The 20638-nt window shown below is 35.6% G+C and overlaps 1 protein-coding gene across 1 annotated transcript in view; it reads left to right on the top strand.

Annotated features, from left to right (window-relative positions):
• Positions 1-6770: 6770 nt before the first annotated feature.
• SLC9C1 (solute carrier family 9 member C1) overlaps positions 6771-20638 on the top strand; it is a 165025-nt gene continuing 151157 nt past the window's right edge. Inside the window, 1 exon segment of the mRNA XM_025375446.1 lies at positions 6771-6791. Coding sequence (XP_025231231.1) covers positions 6771-6791 — 21 coding nt within the window.

The raw sequence follows: 20638 nt of genomic DNA, 5'->3' as shown, positions 1-20638 counted from the left end.
AAAGGATTCAAGCTGAATTTAACCAATGGACTTTTTTTTTTTTTTTTTTAAGAAAAAACTTACATTCATTATTTTTAAATCCAGATTCAAATTATATATTTAAGCAATCAATTCCGTAATGATTTCACCTTTCGTGATGTGATCAATTCCTTGGTGAAGAGTTTCCTTCCACTTGCATTAATGATGAGGATTCTTTTTTATCTTCTCCTTCTCCTTCTCCTTCTCCTTCTCCTTCTCCTTCTTCTTCTTCTTCTCCTTCTTCTTCTTCCTCCAGAGTTCTTGGCTCTTGAAAAAAAAAAAGGACAAAGAAAGCATCAAATGTTCACCTCCTGAAGCCTTTTGTTTTACTACTACCACCCTCTCATAAGGAGCTGGGACAAAGCTTTGGGGTTTTGTTTTTGCTTCTTTTTACAGACAAAGTCTCGCTCTGTTGTCCAAGCTGGGGAATGCAGTGGTGTGCGATCATAACTCACTCCTGGGCTCAAGGGATCCTCTCACTTCAGCCTCTAAGGAGCTAGAATGATAGATGTGCAGTCACTATGCCCAGTTTTTTTTTTTTTTTTTTCTTCCAGACATGGGGTGTTGTGTTGCCCAGGCTGGCCTGAAATTCCTAGTCTCAGATGATCCTTCTGCCTCCACCTCCCAAAGCAGTGGGATTACAGGCATGAACCACTGCACCTGACCTATTCTCCTACTTCTAACACCATAGACTAGGCTCACCTGATTTTGAATTTTATATGAAAGGCATCATAGCATATGTCTTCACTTGTGTCTGGGTTTTTTACTCAACAGTAGATTTAAAAAATCCATCCATGTTATTGCCTGTAGTGTGGCTTATTCATTCTCATTGATGTATAGTATCCTATTCTATAAATACTGTATATTACAATTTATTTATCTATTCTTCTATTAATGAACATTTCTTTGTTTTTCAAATTGGAGGCATTTTTCACAGTGGTGCTATAAACATTCTTATACATGTCCTTTCATAAGCATATGTATATCATTCTATTACATGTATTTTTCCCATATATTTTCCTATCACTTTATTTTTAACCTTCCTCTATTAGAGAAATATTAACTGCACACTTGGAAAAAAACTTCTCCCACCTTGGTCTCCCAAAGTACTGGGATTACAGGTGTGAGTCACTGCACCCAGACTTAACCTATTTGTGTGTTGTAATTATTGATATAATAGGACTTTTAAATTGTTTATATTTCATTTTAGTATATTTTCCTCTGTCTTATCTTTCTTTAGGCTAAATATTCTTTTGCTACATTAAGAGTTATATTTTATTATTCTGCTGTTTTCTTGTAACTTACTAAGGACAATACATATGCATTTTTTAAGTCAATTTCTTAAATTTCCCAACACGTATACCTTAGCATAATTCTCCTCACCTCTCATAATCTTATTTTCTAATTTTTTAAAATAAAATCTTACATTTATTATTTTAAAATCCAGATTCAAATTATGTAGTTAAGCAATCAATTTCATAATGGTTGAGGCCAGGAGTTCAAGATCATACTGGGCAACATAGTGAGACCCCTGTCTCTACCAAAAAATAAAAATAAATTACCTGGACATGGTGACACATGCTTGTAGTCTCAGCTAATCAGGAGGCTGAGATGGGAGGATTGCTTAAGCTCAGGAGGTTGAGGCTGAAGTGAGCCATGATCAAGACACTGCAGTCTAGCCTGGGTGATGCAGTGAAACCCTATTTAAAAAAAAAAAACAAAAACAAAAGCTTAAAAACAACATTTTTAGGTTAAAAGAGACTTGGGACACAGAAAGGTGAACCAAAGGGGAAAAACTCCCAGCCATAATGAAGCATAAACATTGTATTAAAGAAATTTGCTTACATAATTTAAAATTATTGGACAGATTTAAAGGAGCACTTAGAATTAATATATCACCTTAACTATACCAGATGTCAATATTGAGTAAAAGAAGCAAACAAGGAACTCAACAAAATGAGAAGGAGAATATAATAAAACTAAAGGCAGAAATCAATAAAAAGGAATACAAATAGAATACATATAAAGTTTTTTCTAGAGATTAATTGATCAACCTGGTGGCATGTAACACTCAGAAAATTATTTCTGTAATACAGAGTAACAATATAGAATGAAAAGGGAAAACTAATACTGATGTAACAAATAGCAAAAATAACAAAACAATATTGTGAACAGTCATATGAAAACTTATACAAAACGAATAAATTTCTGAAAGTGGCAAATTGGCCACAAAACTTTAAAAATTAAATAGGCCAATAACTTAGTAAGCAAGTAAATCCAAATCAAAGACTTGCTTTGCTAAATAAATAAATAAATAAATAAATAACAGACCTGCAGGATTGTTGAGGAATAGATCTGTCTTATTCATGTCCAAAAGGGAGAAGTATAAAATTACTGAGATCTTTCTTTGAGGCTAGAGTTATTTTAATTTTAAAGCCAGGAAAGGATAATACAAGAAAATAAAATTATAGCCTTCTTTTACTTATAAATATAAAGCAGAACAATTTCCAAAATGGCTTAACATTAGAAAACTGTCAATATAATTTATCATATTAGTAAATTGCTATGAAAAATTCATGATTATCTCAACAAGTACCAATAAATTATTTCTTAAGTTCAACAACATATTTATCATAAAATCAAAGAAGATAGAAATAAGAAAATATTTCCTAACCTTGATAATATGCTTAGCGGTCATACTGCAGCAAATATCATATTTAACTGTAAGGAAATTTTAGACATGGTCTTTTAAATCGGAAACAAGAAAAAGATAACTGTTATTGCAGGTATTAAATATAAAAAGAGATGTTGATTGGAAAGAAAGAAGCAAAACTGTCATTAGTTGTAAGAAAGATAATCAACTTCATGAAAAACAATCAAAATCACCAGAAAACCTTAAATACAGAGTTTAGCACAGTTTCCAAATATTGGTTAACTTAAAAAATCTGAAAATGTTCCTAAACAACTAATAACCAGCTAGAAATGTTTTTAAATATCATTAATTATAGTGAACAAATTAAAAGTACCTAAGAATTAACCTAGCAAAAATTGCACCTACGTTGAGAAAATTGTAAAACCTTCCTAAAAGACATTTAGAAAGCCTTGAATAAATGGATAATATATTTGTGGCTGAAAGAAATTTCACTATAAAGACATCAGTGCCCCAAACTCAAACTTATTAACAATTTATAGTTTGACTTAACATTGTTAAATCCATCCACTTTTTATCCATAAAAAGTGGACTTTTGGTTTTCCCTTAAAGACTTCTGTTCCCCTAATGGTATAACTGAAAAATGTAACAGACTGATGCCAAGCAGGAAGAAGTAATCAATATCTACTATGTAAAGAATTTAAGATATAAAAAATTTCTGGCCAGGTGCAGAGGCTCACCCCTGTAATTCCAGCACTTTGGGAGGCCGAGGCAGAAGGATCATTTGAGGTCAGGAGTTTGAAAGCAGCTTAGCCAACATGGTGAAACCCCATCTCTACTAAAAATACAAAAAATTGTCAGGGCGCAGTGGCTCACGCCTGTAATCCCAGCACTTTGGGAGGCCGAGGCAGGTGGATCACCTGAGGTCAGGAGTTTGAGACCAGCCTGGAAACATGACGTAACCCCTTCTCTACTAAAAAATAACAAAAATTAGCTGGGCGTGGTGGCGGGTGCCTGTAATACTAGCGACTTGGGAAGCTGAGGCAGGAGAATCACTTGAATCCAGGAGGCAGAGGTTGCAGTGAGCCGAGATCACACCTTTGCACTCCAGCCTGGGCAACAAGAGTGAAACTCCATCTCAAAAAAAAGAAAAATGCAAAAAATTAGCCAGTCGTGGTGGTGGGCGCCTGTAATCCCAGCTACTTAGGAGGCTGAGGCAGGAGAATCGCTTGAGCCCCAGCAGCGGAGGTTGCAGTGAGCAGAGATCGTGCCATTGCACTTCAGCTCTGGGTGACAGAGCGAGACTCTGTCTCAAAAAAAAAAAAAAAAAAAAAATTTGCAAATATAAACAGCCAACCAGACACTACTTGAAAATGTAGACAAGAACCTTACAGAAGGGGAAACTTGAATGGCTAACAAATATATGAATACATACTCATACTTATTAATAATCTGAAAAAATGCAAATCAAAACCGTCATTCAATTGGTGATGTTGGGAGGGGATCTGAATCAGGGAATGAATAGAAATATTCAAAGACATTAATATTAATACAACCTCATTGGAAACCAGTAATTCATGAAATTGGATTATATATTTAACCAAATCATTGTTTTCATTTATTTCTAAAATAATTGTTGCTACCAAATGCAGGTTTTAATTTGGAAGGCTAAATCTTAAATTTGAAGTGTACAAAATAACAGTAACAAATTCACAAACCTGCCAGTTACCTGTATGTGAGAAGAGAATGGCTCTTACGTTCTCCATGTGAGGCTGTCTCAAATGAGGTATTGGTTCACACATTCTGTGACCTAGAGATATAGCGACATTAATATACCCATAAGAGGAATACAGCCCAAACACTCCCCCTCATGGCAGTCCATTGTAAGAGTATGCTATGAGTAAAACATTTGGAGATTCAGATTCAAATTCTCTTGAGATTGACCAAAGTATATTTTCAAATGCTTCGTTGGGCATGAAAATACTCGAATTACAGAACTTGCATATTATTTCCACTCTATAATAGTGAGAGTCATAACCTATGATTTGTCCCCTTGGAGAGTCTATTCATTACACTCTAAAACTTAAACCACTGGTCCTTATGTGTTCCATCTATTTCAGATTCATATATCGAGATAATTAACCTATTCCCTTAGATGTAAAATAGGCATTTCAAAATTAACATGTTCAAAATTGAACTCTGGATTCTCTTTCCAAAGTTTGTTCTTCCTCTAATCTTTCCCGTATTTGTAAAAGTTTTCTTCATCTAACACCAAAAAACAAACAATCATCAGGACAATTCTTACATTTTGCTCTTTTACCACAGCTGTTCCTTCAGCAAATCTTGCCATCCCAAACTTACTCCCTCAGTCCCCTTTGCTGCTACTCTAGTCCAGACCACCATCAACTCTCATCTTGACTACTGCAATAGTCTCTTTGAAAAATCTCCTTCCAATCTCTACCTTTTTTTTACCTCTCAATGAGCTTCCTCTCCACCAGTTGTCTGTGATCCATATTCTGTTGTGCAAAAATCTGTCCTCAGTAAAGACTCTTAAACTCAATTTACCGTAAGTATTAATGATAACTAACAGCCTACCTTTGTAATATTCCAGAGTAAACTATCACTTTAACAAAGGTATATCCTTCAGTGAGGGAATCACCAAGCATGTGGAAAAAAGTTTTTTCATAACAACTCTTTTCATGACGGGTCTTGCCAGAGCCCTTGGAATTTCTTTTTTTTAATGATTGAAACTAGCCCTGTTTCACTCATCCTTTTTACACAAACAGGTAACATCTTCTTTCTCAGAGCAATACAGAGGATAACGATGACAACGCATGAAATAAATTAAAATGTTATGAGTGCACCTATAGGTAGACAAATAGAAGAACTAGATGTACCTGAAAAACACAAATCAGAAACGTTCTTTGTGACTATACTTCTTTTCTATACACTGTATTGCCCTCTTGATACCCTTAATCTGTGATGTTCTTTTGATTTGCCACTGCCTCTTTGACATTAAAATTAATACTATATAAGATTTGCCATATTCCACTTTATTAAAAAAAACTAATGAATATTCAAACTCCTACATGTTTTTCAAAGATATATAACCTCTAATATACTCTTAATATTCTCAAGAAAAATGGTTAAGCAAAATATAATATATAATATAATAAATAATAAAATAATTTTATTAAAAATTATATATAATTTATAATTACATATATCTATAAATAAGTTTAATAATAAAATATAATGTAGTCATTTGGTGACTATATTACTAAAATGGAATTTCAAGAGTTTGGAATAACCTCAGAAAATAAATCTATAATAATAATAATAATAATAAATATTCAAGATGAATGTATTAAGTAACGTGATAAGCATTTAATAGGGAGCATTTATTCACATTATCTGGGTAAGTGCAGTTATTAGGTACAGATGAGAAAACGGAGTCTCAGTGATGCTAAAAGAATCACTCAAAGATATACCATGATTAAGTGGAAAAAGTGAGAAACAAGTTTCATTTTCACTGGAGTGCCTAGGAATCAACACTTTAAAAAATAGCTACTTTCACCAAAGTGTAACTAAATTGTGTTACTGACATGTCTTCATGTAGCCCTCTGAATAAAATGTACATTTTTAATTGCAGTTTAAAATTAACAAAAAGCCATCATTTTAATTGTCAATAATTCTTCTTAGATACAATATAAAAATGAACATATACACTTTATGTTGGCCCTTAAGTTTTTGCTAACATTAATGTGAAATATTTTGCATTTTGCGTATTTAGGTCTTCTCACCTAAATATATGTTCAGCCTCAACAGGCTTTTTCTCTCTCCTCTTCCTAATTGCCAGACTGCTGTAATTTTCCTGCTTACTCATTTTAAATTTGCTGCTTTGAATTTTCCATTACCATTGAAGGAAAAGAGAAATCCTTTTTAGTAGTTCTTCTCTACAATGTTATTGAGAGAGTACATATAATCTGGTTGTGCCATTTATCTTTGACTGCTCAGACATCATTTTGTCTCGGTTTCTAGATTTTACCAATGGTCTTTCTCAAGAAGACACTACATAGTCATTCTAAATAGGTGGAGGGGGATGACTGTGAAGAGTTTGGCGGTAAAATATGAACACATCCTTAAAGTCAATAACAACAAAACATAAAAAAGAAGGCTTATATGAGAATTTCAGCAGAATTAGGGATTTATATTCCTAATATTTGTTACAAAACTAAGCAAGGAATAATCATTTTCTTAGTTGATAACTTCTTTACAGATATTTGTATTTCAATAAGAAGTAAAATTAACCGATCTCTAGCTAGTAGATTGATGGAAGATACATAGGCTATTCATTTGGCATATTCCAATCTCATGAGTCGGGGAAGGTCTAGGCGAATGGATCACCTGAGGTCAGAAGTTCAAGACCAGCTTGGCCAACATGGTGAAAACCTGTCTCTACTAAAAATACAAAAAAATAGCCAAGTATGGTGGCACGCACCTGTAATCCCAGCTACTCGGGAGTCTGAGGCAGGAGAATCACTTGAACCTGGCAGGCAGAGGTTGCATTGAGCTGAGATTGCCCTACTGTACTCCAGCCTGGGCAACAAGAGCGAAACTCCATCTCAAAAAAAAAAAAAAGAATATTCTGATCACTTTCCTGTATATTCTGATTATGAACTTCCTAACATGTCCTGCAGATAAATAAATCTTGTTTGATTTGCCCAAGTGATATACTGATATTCACCAGTCTGTTAGTCCACAGTTAATACTGAAATTTGTTACAGCTTTTTTTATGAAGCTTGTCATCTAAAGTGGGACAGATACAAAGACCCTAGACTCATTATGCCTACACTTTTCAGAGGAAATCACCAGAGTAATTAGGAAAAGGGAGAGGAGTATGATACTGTGTAACTCGTTTTGTCTTCTTACAACATGTGTTTTAAAAAGGATAGGGCCATAACAAAAGAGGAAACATTTCAGTGGAACAGGTGCATGTTTTCCTTAACTTACTGAAGCCTGAAATGTAGCCCATTAATTTGAAAATGCAGAAGATCATAGTATAGAACTTAAAATGTATTGGACTATAAGGCTCAAATTAAAAGTGTATGGTATGTAGAAAGAGCAGGGATGAGACTACTATTGATTTAAAGCTCTATGATAAGCCAGAAAAACTTTTTTTTAGATATTTGGGATACCTTCTTTGGGCTCCTAGTAATTCATTAATATATTCAAGTTGTATAGTTCATGGCAAGATAGTCACCAAAACTCTAGGCTGCAGGATAAAGGAATTAAGAGTATTTGCTCCAAAGCTTGTCTTAGATCCCCTGTTGAAGTAGGAAGGGGAGGATGTATTATTCTTTAACCCTAGAGAATGGTGAAGGCTGTTTGGCTTGTCAATGGATCCTTGTGTTTTATGCTCATATTTATCCAAAGGAAAGGAAATCTGTTTATTGAAGGGATATCTTCTGCACTCTCATGTTGGCTGTTTTGTTTTGTTTTGTTTTGAGATAGGGTCTTGCTTTGTTGTCCAGGCTGGAGTACAGTGACATGATCATGGCCGACTACAGCCTCAAACTCCCAGGCTCAGACAATCCTCCCACCTCAGCTTCCTGAGTATCTGGGACCGTAGGTGCTCACCACCATGTCTGGCTAACTTTTTTATTTGTTACTGAGGCAGGGTCTTGCTCTGTTGCCCAGGCTGGTCTTGAACTCCTAGACTCAAGCGATCAGCCCACTTCAGCCTCCCAAAGTGCTAGGATTACAGGTGTGAGCCACTGTGGCTGGTGACTTTCACATTAATTGCAGCACTATTTACAATAGCCAAGATAAGGAATCAACCACAGTGTCCAACAACAGATGAATGAATGAAGAAAATGTGGTATAGATGCACAATGGAAATACTATCCAGACATAATAAAGAATGAGATCCTGTCATTTATGGCAATATGGATGAGCCTAGAGAACATTATGTTTAGGGAAATAGCCAGGAACAAAAAGTTAAACACCACATGTTCTCACTCATATGCAGAAGCTTAAAAAGTTGATCTCACAGAAGTAAAGAAAGGAGGATGCTAGAGGACAGGAAGGGTTGTAGGAAAGGAGAACAGAGAGATTCCTTAAAGGTTATGAAATTTTAGCTAGGTGGGAGGAATAAGTTCTAGTATTCTATAGCACTATAGGATGACCATGTTTAACATCAATATATTACATAGTTTCAAATCGCTAAAAGAGGGGATATTGACTATTTCCATCACAAAGAAATGATAAATGTTTGAGAGGATGAATATGCTAATTATCCTAATCAGATCGCTATACCTCGTATGTATCAAAAAACTTCACTATGTACACCCCATAAAAAGGTACAATTATATTTGTCAATTAAAATAAATAAATAAGTAATTTTAACAAGGATATATCTCATAATGCCCAAGTCAACCACTAAAGGAAGAGTAAAGAAATCTTATTTAAAAATTAGTTAATAAATTAAAAATTGGGGCAAATAAAATTTTAAAAAAATAACTCAAAATCAAGGAAAGAGAGAAAAGAACATTAAACAGGTGAGAGATAATAGAAAATGAATAGTAATGTGGTAGATTAAAACCCCAAAATATCAGTATTTACAGTGACTATATGGAGAATAAATACTTTAATTTTAAAAGATTATTTGCTATAATATGAAAACAATTATTTAAATACTGTTTATTGGCTTCTACTGTTAGAAATATCCTGTGAGGAAATTATACCCTGTTTAATTATTGTTATAATTAAATTGTTGTTATAAAACAGAAGATAAATATAGGTGACAGAGCTTGGAAGGAAGGAGAGCAAAGAGAAATGGGCAACTAAGAGAGACATTCTGAAACCGGGTCATTGGTCAGTGGTCTTGTTGTTTGAGGTGTTATCCAAGCTTGTCGTCTTGCCACCAAGAGAATTAAGAAGCATGGATACAAAGGGTGAGGTTGAAGTAAACATTTAATAAGTGAAAGAAGAAAGCTCTCGGCAACAGAGAGGGGAGCCCTAGTGGGCTGCTGTTTTACAGTTGAATTCAGAAGCTTTTATAAGAAACACCTGTCAGCTCTGCAGCTGCTTGAGCAAATTATCTTATCTGTACAGCTGTCTGTGTAACTTCCCTTATCTATGCAGCTATAGGTTTGTCTCTAGGTAAGCACAAAGCACAGCTTCTCTTGTTTGTATAACTGTGGGTTTGTTTTAGGTAAGCCCCCCTCCCCTCCCCATGAAAGCACCCATGGAGCCCACCATGTCTATGTCTGAAAAGGGGAGGTAACTTTTTCCTGGGATCCCACCAATCACAAAAAGAACAAAAGGCTTCTATGCTGGACCTTGCCTCCTTATCTGTGCAGCTGCAGCCTGAGTTTTCCCCAGGTTGCTCTACTTGTGCCTGTAGCTGTGATGTTTCAGGCTGCTTCTCCAATGACTAGCCTTAGCTGTCTACCTAACTTTTTGCTTTTTTTCTCCCTAAATTGTATGGTGGATGACAAACAAACAAACAAACAAAAAACAGGTTTGGCAAGGCTGTTCAAAGCTGTAGAAGTAAGCAGGAAAGAAAAAACAAGCTATATTGGGAGGAAAAGGGTGGAGGAAAATTTGAAGAATGTGTAAAAAGAGCTCAGTCTTCAGCAATTGTGGCAAAAATTCAGTGGAGATCATATAATGTAGATCAATTTAACATTTGCCATATAAGAACAGTTGCCCCGGGAAGCAGGACTAGGGTAGAGATGTCTTCATTATTTGATTCATTTAACCATGCATGTATAATACATTGATTTACATTTTAAAAAATACGTGACTTATACAAACACTTCTGGTAATGGATTTTGAAGAAAAATAAATATTTTTCCTTACTGATGTATCACTTCTACTAACATTCTTGTTTTACTAAAAGAGGAACAATCTTCTCATTATTCATTAGAGGATGATTCATGCACACAATCCGGCGTTGGAGTATCAGGGACCTCACAGTCTCCATAGAGATGGTGCGTATTTCATGACAGTTATTGTGCCATTTGGATTCTGGGCAAGATATTCCTCTGGTGAGTTAATTAATACTTATGAGGGTAAAACAGATATTTGAGGAGCAGGTTTTTTCACAGATGAATAATTAAGGCTAAGAAAATCTTCAAAGTCCAGATTCAGCTGGGGTTCAGTTCTTAGTTCAGATAGAGCTGAGGCAAAAAAAAAAAAAAAAAAAAAAACGGAGAAACAAAATTAAATATAAAAGTATGTCATGCTAGATTTATATGATGCCTAAGACTGGTCTTCCTCAAATTTTTTTTTTTTTTTTTTTTTTTTTTTGAGACGGAGTCTCACTCTGTCGCCCAGGCTGGAGTGCGGTGGCCAGATCTCAGCTCACTGCAAGCTCCGCCTCCCGGGTTCCCGCCGTTCTCCTGCCTCAGCCTCAGGAGTAGCTGGGGCTACAGGCGCCTGCCACCTCGCCCGGCTGGTTTTTGCATTTTTTAGTAGAGACGGGGCCAAATTTTTATATGAAGCCAAAGTATAGGAAACATATCCCTCTCAGATATTTCTCCGAACATTTTACAAAACTTCACAGTACCATTTCCTGTACCCACTGACAGGCCCTCCAATTTGAGAAGAATAGTTGATGTCGTAACTTTCACTCAACCTTACATAAACCCCCAACACTTTAAATGCATATCAACATCATGAGGAGACACTATGACACTATAACTATTCCTGTAACTTTGTGTTAATTTGAAGACTGGGAAGCCCCTATTCTCTTAGAGTCTTCATCCTTCTTCTTTCTTTCCTGCCTCTTTTTCTTTTTCTCTCATTTCTCAACTCTCCAGTGTGAAAGTCCTTCATAAATTTTACTCATGGTAAGAATGCTACTAACTGATCTAAACTAAGGGTGTGGTGATTGTGGGCACAATAATTTAATGATAAGAGCAAATAATTCTCCTGAGATCTTCAAAAGTATTGATTTCCTCAGTCCTCTGCTATAGTATGTTAAGACTGGCAGAAGGCCACAATTTCTTTGTTGGTTGAGAAAAAATTCCAGTAATTTTCCCTGACACCACATGGTAGCAGAAAAGGGCATCTGATTAGGTTATTCTCTAATAGGAAGTTAAAGTGAAATTTTTAATTTTCCTGCTATAGGAAAGAAGGGCTTTGGAAAATCTATTAAGTGACATGTATATATGTATGTGTATGCCTCCGTGTGTGTGTTTTCAAGGTGTCAAAATATACAAAAATAAGACAAATTAGAATTATATTTTCAAAGCTTTCATTTCTAGATAAGATGGAGTAGTTTGCAGGAGAATGCTTCTATTGAGAATAATAATATAAACTGAATTAATGACACAAGAATTTACTTAAAGGCATCAGACAACTGAAAAGCCAAGAAGAATTAGAGGGAGTAAAATACAGAGAGGAGGAAGTCTTTCAGAGGACAGCTGAGAGTCAGCAGCAACAACCTGGGGTTATTTTTGTCAGTCCTTTGTGGGTTGGAAGTTGAGAATCGGGAAACAGATAAACCCTTGGAGTTTTCTGGAATCTTGCAGCCCTAGAGTGAGTGGAGGGACAAATAGAAGACTTTGTAGAGCTTCAGACACATGCCAATTTCTCCCTTAACATCTTGCTGAACTGCAAATCTGATATGGTGGGAAGTTAAAAGGTAAATCAATATCTCAGGAAGTCAGAGTGGAATTTTTCCAGACCTAAGGTTCTTAGAAGATAACAATCTCTAGGAAGGCGGCCTAGAGATTAAAAACTCTAAAAAAGCGTGTTGAATTCATGCAGTGAAAAGCTGCCAACACCTTTTTTCTGAGGATACCTGTTGATATCTGTAAGAATCCAGCTTTGACCTTAAGTAGAACTCTGCTGATGATCAACAAATAAATCAAAAGAGCATTTGGTGATTTCTTGGGCTAAAGTAACAAAACTGAAGACTTGAAGAAACTCACGCATAGAGCCGCCTTCCCCCTCAAAACATTACCGAATTCTGATTTTGTGCAGAGAAAAAAAAACACAGAGTTAAATTCAATCTCTCAACAGCTCAGAAAAAATTCTCATAGTCTCTCAGTGCTAAGGAGACAAATACGCATTAGTCTCACAATTGGAAGCTCTGGAGGTTCATGCTTTAAAAAGAGTGCTAAACCAATTAGAAAATATTTTGAACAGAATTACAATGAAGATGTGACATATCAAAACTTGTGATATATAGCTGAGGAAGTGAACAAAGGAAAATGTGTTGCCTTAGATCCACACATTCGAAGAAAAAGGCAGAAAATTGATGATCAGAGCTTCTGTGTCAAGATACTAGTAAATCAGCAGGAAATCAAAACTACAGAAAGTAGAAGAAAGGACGTAACAAAGACAAGAGCAAAACTCAATAAAATAGAAGATAAAATAACAACATTTGGGCTGGTCACAGTGGCTCATGCCTGTAATCCCAGCACTTTGGGAGGCCGAGGTGGGTGGATCACCTGAGGTCAGGGGTTTGAGACCAGCCTGGCCAACATGGTGAAACCCCATCTCTACTAAAAATGCAAAAATTAGCCGGGTGTGGTGGTGGGCACCTGTAATCCCAGCTACTAGGGAGGCTGAGGCAGGGGAATTGCTTGAACCTGGGAGGCAGAGGTTGCAGTGAGCCAAGATAGCACCACTGCACTCCAGCCTGGGTGACAGAGCAAGCAAGACTCTGTCTCAAAGATAAATAAATAAATAAATAAAATAAAATAAAAAGTAAAATAACAACTTTCAAGTGAGCATTTACTAGTAAAATTTATACACCCCAGGTGAGGTTAACCAAGAGAAAAAAGAAAGAAAATACAATTTACCAATATTGTGATAAATAGGGAAACCCTACCACAAATTCTACAGACATTAAGAAAAACAATATTTTTACCAATTACGTGAAAATAACTTTGAAAATTGGCATAAAATGTAACATCAAAATAGACAGAAGAAAAAATAAAAAAACAGAGAAGTGAGCTATCTATTCATGATACTGAATCCATTATTAATCATCCAGATGAAATACCAAGGCTCTTGTATCTTCACTGGTGAATATTTCTAAATACTCGAAGGGAGAAAAATTATCAATCTTGTAAAACTCTTCAAAGATGAGGAAAAACACATACCAACAATTTTTATTTTTGTTTCTATTTCACAGCTGGCTATGTGACTCAAACAGTCAACTTTTTAAAATCTATGTATCTGTATGTCTGTGTATTTATACTGTATGTACATGATGTTTCACTACCAAAATATATAAAAGAACTGTGCCGGGTGCGGTGGCTCAAGCCTGTAATCCCAGCACTTTGGGAGGCCAAGACGGGCAGATCACGAGGTCAGGAGATGGAGAGCATCCTGGCTAACACGGTGAAACCCCGTCTCTACTAAAAAAAATACAAAAAACTAGCCCAGCGAGGTGGCGGGCGCCTGTAGTCCCAGCTACTCAGGAGGCTGAGGCAGGAGAATGGCGTGAACCCGGGAGGCGGAGCTTGCAGTGAGCTGAGATCGCGCCACTGCACTCCAGCCTGGGCGACAGAGCGAGACTCTGTCTCAAAAAAAAAAAAAAAAAAAGAACTGTATAACTGGCTTGGAGAAAGTAAGTGCTTAAATCAAATATTTTATCAGGAAAATAAAAATATGTCTTTTAGTGTATGTGACTTTAATAATCTTTAGTAAATAAAGACAGTTTTTAAATTATTGGTATAATAAAACAGAGGTGTCTTTAAAATTTAATGTAGACATTTGGTCTGAATAAGGAAGGTCAGATACTGTCTCTGCTAGATATAAAACTTTTCTTGTCTAATACTTTTGATACTTGCTTAACTTGCCTATAAATGTGTCTTTAGATTTGAGCCTGTAGGGCCATGTCAAGGCCCAGCCTCAGACATTGTTCATTGTCTTGGACTCTGCATCTAGTACATAATTAAAATTTGTTACTTACTAGGTTTTTCACTAAAAATAAAAATAAGTGTTACTAAGAGTTAACATTGTAATTAAAACTACTAGATATAAGAGAAACAATTCTATACACAAAGTATATAAGAAAAAGAGAATGTGTTTTTATTAAAAGGGTTATAAAAAGAAATGGAAATGTAGTTTTTTTAAAAAGAGAAAGTAATTTTGTCTATTTTAGCGGTATGTAAAAACTATATTAAATGGAGTGTTTAAAAATGATAGATTAAACAATGGATAAAGAAAGTTTGAAAAAGAGTGTAAAAGAATTATAAAAGGTTTATAAAAATATTACCTTATGAGGTAAGTTTGGACGGAATTGTTTATAAGATTTTATTTAAAATTATCTTTTGCATTAATAATATTTACACTTTGCAAAGGTAAAATATGGCTTTCTTTTTTGAACAAGATTTTCATATAATATTAAGAAATAGTAAAAGATTTTGTTATTTTCACCTTTTGAGTAAACTGCAAAAAGAGAGAGAGAAGAAAGAGGACAGACAGATTCAATTGAGCTCATGCTGTCTTGTTTGGGAAACTGAGTCTCAATCAAAGAGTAAAGGTTTTTGTGCTTTTTAAAATCTTTAAATTCTCATATTGTCTAAGATAATGACTTCTTTTACAGTGATCTGGGATACTATTTTGTCAAGTGTTTTAAACCTTTAATACTCAAAAAATTTTTCAAAATCAAAATTTCAAGTTCCAAACTCAGTTTTTTGTTTTTTTTTTTAAAAAATCTCATTAACTTTTTTTGGTGCTAGGTCTTCTGAAGTCCAAAAGAGACATATTAAGTTAATTCAAGATGTTAAAATCATACAGGAAGCATTATCAAATATGAAATGGTGTTTAACTGTCTCTGAGTCCTATTTATATAAATGTGTTAGTAAAATGTATTTCAAAAGTATATGAGGTTTCTAGAATTCTAATATGTCTTTGTATATGTTATCTACAATAAATATGGTTATTACATTAAATTGCTGCATGTTACAGAAATAACCAAATTTTCTTGTCATTTATATCTTTGACCATGGCTGTTTGGGCTTTTGTCATCCACAGACAATTAACGTTTTGCTTTGATTCCTCTCAAAAAGCGCTTTATAACCAGCAATAGCCCAAAACTTCCTTCTTTAAGGAGTTCACAGGAAGAACTCTGACAAGCTCTTGAATGCAGGTTTCAGATAATCCTTCTGATTGTGACATGAAACCAGAGAAAAAATAATTTCAGGACTCTCATTGAAGAACTAATATGTTCAGGAGGATTACTAACCCCCGTATCAAGCAGAATGAGTAATTGCATTGGACTGAATGAATAGGGGACTAAAATGATTTTTAAGACTTTTTTTGTTTGACGCATTGCAGATTCTGGGTTTTTTGGTCAGAATCAAGATTTTTTTTTCTTTTGAGCTATGTATAGCTTTTATTTTATATTTTTTATTTTTCTGAGATGGAGTTTCACTCTTGTTGCCCAGGCTGGAGTGCAGTGGTGCGATCTAAGCTCACTGAAACCTCCGCCTCTCAGGTTCAAGCAATTCTCCTACCTCAGCCTCCCGAGTAGCTGAGCTATTTATAGCTTTTAACAATTGAGTAAACTATACTCTTGTGATCAAAATTTGAATCATATTTCTTTCATGCTACCTGATTTCTCCAGAATGTGGAAACCATTTGAAAGTATTAATTTATGGCAATATAATTATTTGCATAAGTTCAATAAAAATCTGTTTTCTTTTGTAACAGGATATGATTGGAGACATTGGTTATGTTTCCAAGGCTTTGAGTGAACTGGCATATTTTCAGATAAAAACAGATGGCTTTGAGGAATTAAAAATGACTTTATAAGGTGATAAAAGACCCTTGAAAGGACTAGTCTCATACCTTGTCTATGCAATTGTTTTTACGCTCTTGACCTGTGTTAAGAAAAGAATGCCACTTTCTGACAAGCCCAGGAACCTCAAGTTATTTTGGGACCTTGAGAAGTGTAGAATTCACCCAATTCATGCAGGTATATGCAGGCACAGATAAATCCTTTGCTAGTCTCTAAAGGCTTCTTAAAAGTAAAAATCTGATATTCCTTATAAGAAAGCTCCAGTAAAGCCAATTCAAAATGAGCCTATCAGCCAATAATTATTCTTTCTGTACTTTATGCAAATAATCAGGCCATATAACCACTATAATAATGGTCTTATTATACTACAGTTTATTTTGCAAATAAATTGTTTTTACTATGATTTGTCTTTGGTAAAAATGGGAAAATATAAAATATTACATTTCCAAAGAAACTATAGTACACCTGTTATTAGACTCTAGCCTTGTCTATTGTTTTTCAGTTTTTATTATTTATCTATAATTTATTTGGACTAGATCTTGCATTCTTTCCTGACTACCAGTCTCCAGACTAATGTTTTAAAATTATTTTTCTCCCATTTTTTTAACTTGGAGTCACTAGAAATTAAAACCATGCTTTTTTTTTTTTTTTGAGATGGAGTCTCGCTGTGTCGCCCAGGCTGGAGTGCAGTGGCGCGATCTCAGCTCACTGCAAGCTCCGCCTCCCGGGTTTACGCCATTCTCCTACCTCAGCCTCCCAAGTAGCTGGGACTACAGGCGCCCGCCAACTCACCTGACTAGTTTTTTTGCATTTTTTAGTAGAGACGGGGGTTTCACCGTGTTAGCCAGGATGGTCTCGATCTCCTGACCTTGTGATCCGCCCGTCTCGGCCTCCCAAAGTGCTGGGATTACAGGCTTGAGCCACCGCGCCCGGCAACCATGCTTTTCTTAAAACTCTGCACACTGAAGCTAGACAACTTGAACTTTGGAAGAAATAACAGCAATTTCATGCCTGACTACTGATGTACAGACTTCTTGTAATATAGCCTGAATCTGTTTTCCAAGATTGCTTTCCCTTTGTTGCTGTAATCTGGTCTTGGTAGCCCCCTTTTTCTCTTTTTTTCCCTTTCATTCTTTCTTCCTTCACCTTTTTTGCTCCATAGGACACAACACTTGACAACCTCCTAGAAATGAGCCTTCCTAGTAATGTGGAGCCTAACCACGTAGGAATAAACTCTCTAGCAAAAAGGGATCACACCAAACCCATAACCAGAGACTAATATTCTTCTACAATGCTTTCTCCAAAAGATTTTGAAGAATAGGGGGAAATGTGGAAGAAAATGAAATCTCAGGATCCTGAACTCACTATGCCAAAGGGAAAGTGAAGTCTGGCAACTAAGTGATACAAGACACTACCTTCCTTTTTTTCCCCAAATAGATTACTGTAATTTCACATGCTTATGTTATGTACAATGTAGACTTACTGAGCATGAAATGAATGCATAATTGGCTTTCTCCCACTCCCTCCTTTTCACATGTAAAACATAGACTCACTGAGTGCTCATTACTACCCTTCTTCCTGTTTTTTCCTTCCCCTTCTGCTTCCTCCTTCCTCTTTAAACATTGGCATTCACAAAATCCTCTTTGAAAAGCAGCACAGGGCACAGATCCTACTGTGACTTGCGTTTGTTTTTCCTGGGCACGTCCTCAACTGTGGCAAAATAACCCTCAAAATCAATCAAGTTTGCCTTAATTACTTCTTTTACTTACACTGTATAAGCTTAATAATAAAGCCTAATAAACATATTTCAAGAAAAAAGAATTACAGACCAATATCTTTCCTGGGCTTTGATCCTAAGATAAATATTGGATAATCAAATTAACCAAGACATTATAAAAGGATACACAGTAATTATCACTAAGGTTTCCTTCTCTTCAGTAATGCAAGGATGATTTCATATTCATAAATCAATTAATTTAAATCACCATTGACATGGTTAGGCTTTGTGTCTCCACCCAAATCTCATCTTGAATTGTAATCCCCAGGTGTTGAGGGAGAGAACTGGTGGGAAGTGATTGGATCATCGGGGCAGTTCCCCATGCTGTTCTCACGATAGTGAGCGAGTTCTCACAAGATCTCATGGTTTTATAAGCATTTGATAGCTTCTCTCTTGCTCACTCACTTCTCTCTCCTGCCACCATGTGAAGAAGGTCCTCCTTTCCTCTTCACCTCTCACCATGAGTGTAAGTTTCCTGAAGCCTCCCCAGCCATGTGGAACTGTGAGTCAATTAAACCTCTTTCGTTTATAAATTACCCAGGCTCTGGTATTTCTTTATAGCAGTGTGAGAATGGACTAATACAACCATATTAACAGAAAAAGTGAGAAAAATGATGTGATTAATAGATTCAGAAAAAAGCACTTGATATGTTTCTATACCTATTTATGAAAGAAGAACAGCTAGCTAGGAATATAAGAGAATTTCCTTTATATAATGAACGAAAACTAAAACAAACCTTCAGCTAACATTACACTGAATGGTGAAACTATTAATGTTTTTCCTCTGAGCTCAGTAACAAGACGAAAATTCCCACCACTCTCAGTCCTTCTCTCCAACAGGTGACTAGAGATCCTAGCTAGGACAATAAGCTGTGAGAAAGAAAGAAAATGAATAAAGATGGGAATACATTAAATAAGAGTCTTTATTTCCGGGTGACATGATTTTGTACCTAAGGAATTAGAAAAATTTACATTGTTATTATAATTAACAAGTCAATTCAGGAAGATCCGGAATTCAAGGTCAATATTTCAAAATAAATAAGATGTGCAGTTTCAGTTTTAATGTATAAACAGCGTGGAATTCATCATCTCACCCTAACACAAGAAAAAGGCTGAACAAATAAAAATCAAGGGTCTTTATTATACTCTTCAGAGAATTAAAAGCACAGGGAAAACTATGACCCTTAAATCAGTAGAGACATGAATAGAAAGGCAATGAGATCAGCTTACTTGGAATGAAAGTCACTGGTGTCATAAAATGGTAGGGACATATCAATGATAATTTTGATGGACTGCCAGAGGCTTAGTGTGAATCAACTTGAGAATGATAAACTCTTCAGAGCTGCAGTCTTAGGGAGACCCCACAATTCCATAGGTTTCACCTCCAGGAAACTTAACACCTTTCATAGTGAAGAGCCAAGAAAAATCACTTCATATGTTTAAAAACAGAATAGGAAATGCAACCATTTTTAAATAAGCCCCGTGCATTTTTCATTAAAAAAACTACTTTCTAGGGGAAAAAAATATATATGTATACGTGTGTGTATATGTATATACATATATATATATATATATATATTACCAGAACCTTATCTTATGTAGATGGAAGGAAAATGACCTAACTCCAGTCATCTTTTGCTTTCCTGTCTCATCTAATGTGGTAAGGGAGAGAAAAATAAGTAAGAAAATGTATGAAGGTCATAGTATTGTGGGATTCAGGAGGATGGGAGAGAGACCTCGTGTTGAAACAGGAGAATCTTTTTATTTTTATTTTTTATTTTTATTATACTTTAAGTTCTAGGGTACATGTGCACAACGTGCAGGTATGTTACATATGTATACATGTGCCACAATGGTGTGCTGCATCCATTAACTCATCATTTACATTAGGTATATCTCCTAATGCTGTCCCTTCCCTCTCCCCCCACGCCACAACAGGCCCTGGTATGTGATGTTCCCCGCCCTGCATCCAAGTGTTCTCATTGTTCAATTCCCACCTATGAGTGAGAACATGTGGTGTTCGGTTTTTTATCCTTGCAATAGTTTGCTGAGAATGATGGTTTCCAGCTTCATCCATGTCCCTACAAAGGACATGAACTCATCCTTTTTTATGGCTGCATGGTATTCCATGGTGTATATGTGCCACATTTTCTTAATCCAGTCTATCATTCATGGACATTTGGGTTGGTTACAAGTCTTTGCTATTGTGAATAGTGCCGCACTAAACATATGCATGCATGTGTCTTTATAGTAGCATGATTTATAATCCTTTGGGTATATACCCAGTAATGGGATGGCTGGGTCAAATGATATTTCTAGTTCTAGATCCTTGAGGAATCGCCACACTGTCTTCCACAATTGTTGAACTAGTTTACACTCCCACCAACAGTGTAAAAGTGTTGCTATTTCTCCACATTCTCTC

The sequence above is a fragment of the Theropithecus gelada genome, chromosome 2 (assembly GCF_003255815.1).
Source record: "Theropithecus gelada isolate Dixy chromosome 2, Tgel_1.0, whole genome shotgun sequence".
NCBI lineage: Eukaryota > Metazoa > Chordata > Mammalia > Primates > Cercopithecidae > Theropithecus > Theropithecus gelada.
The sequence above is the reverse complement of the archived record's forward strand: the minus strand, read 5'-3'. Positions and strand labels throughout refer to the sequence as shown.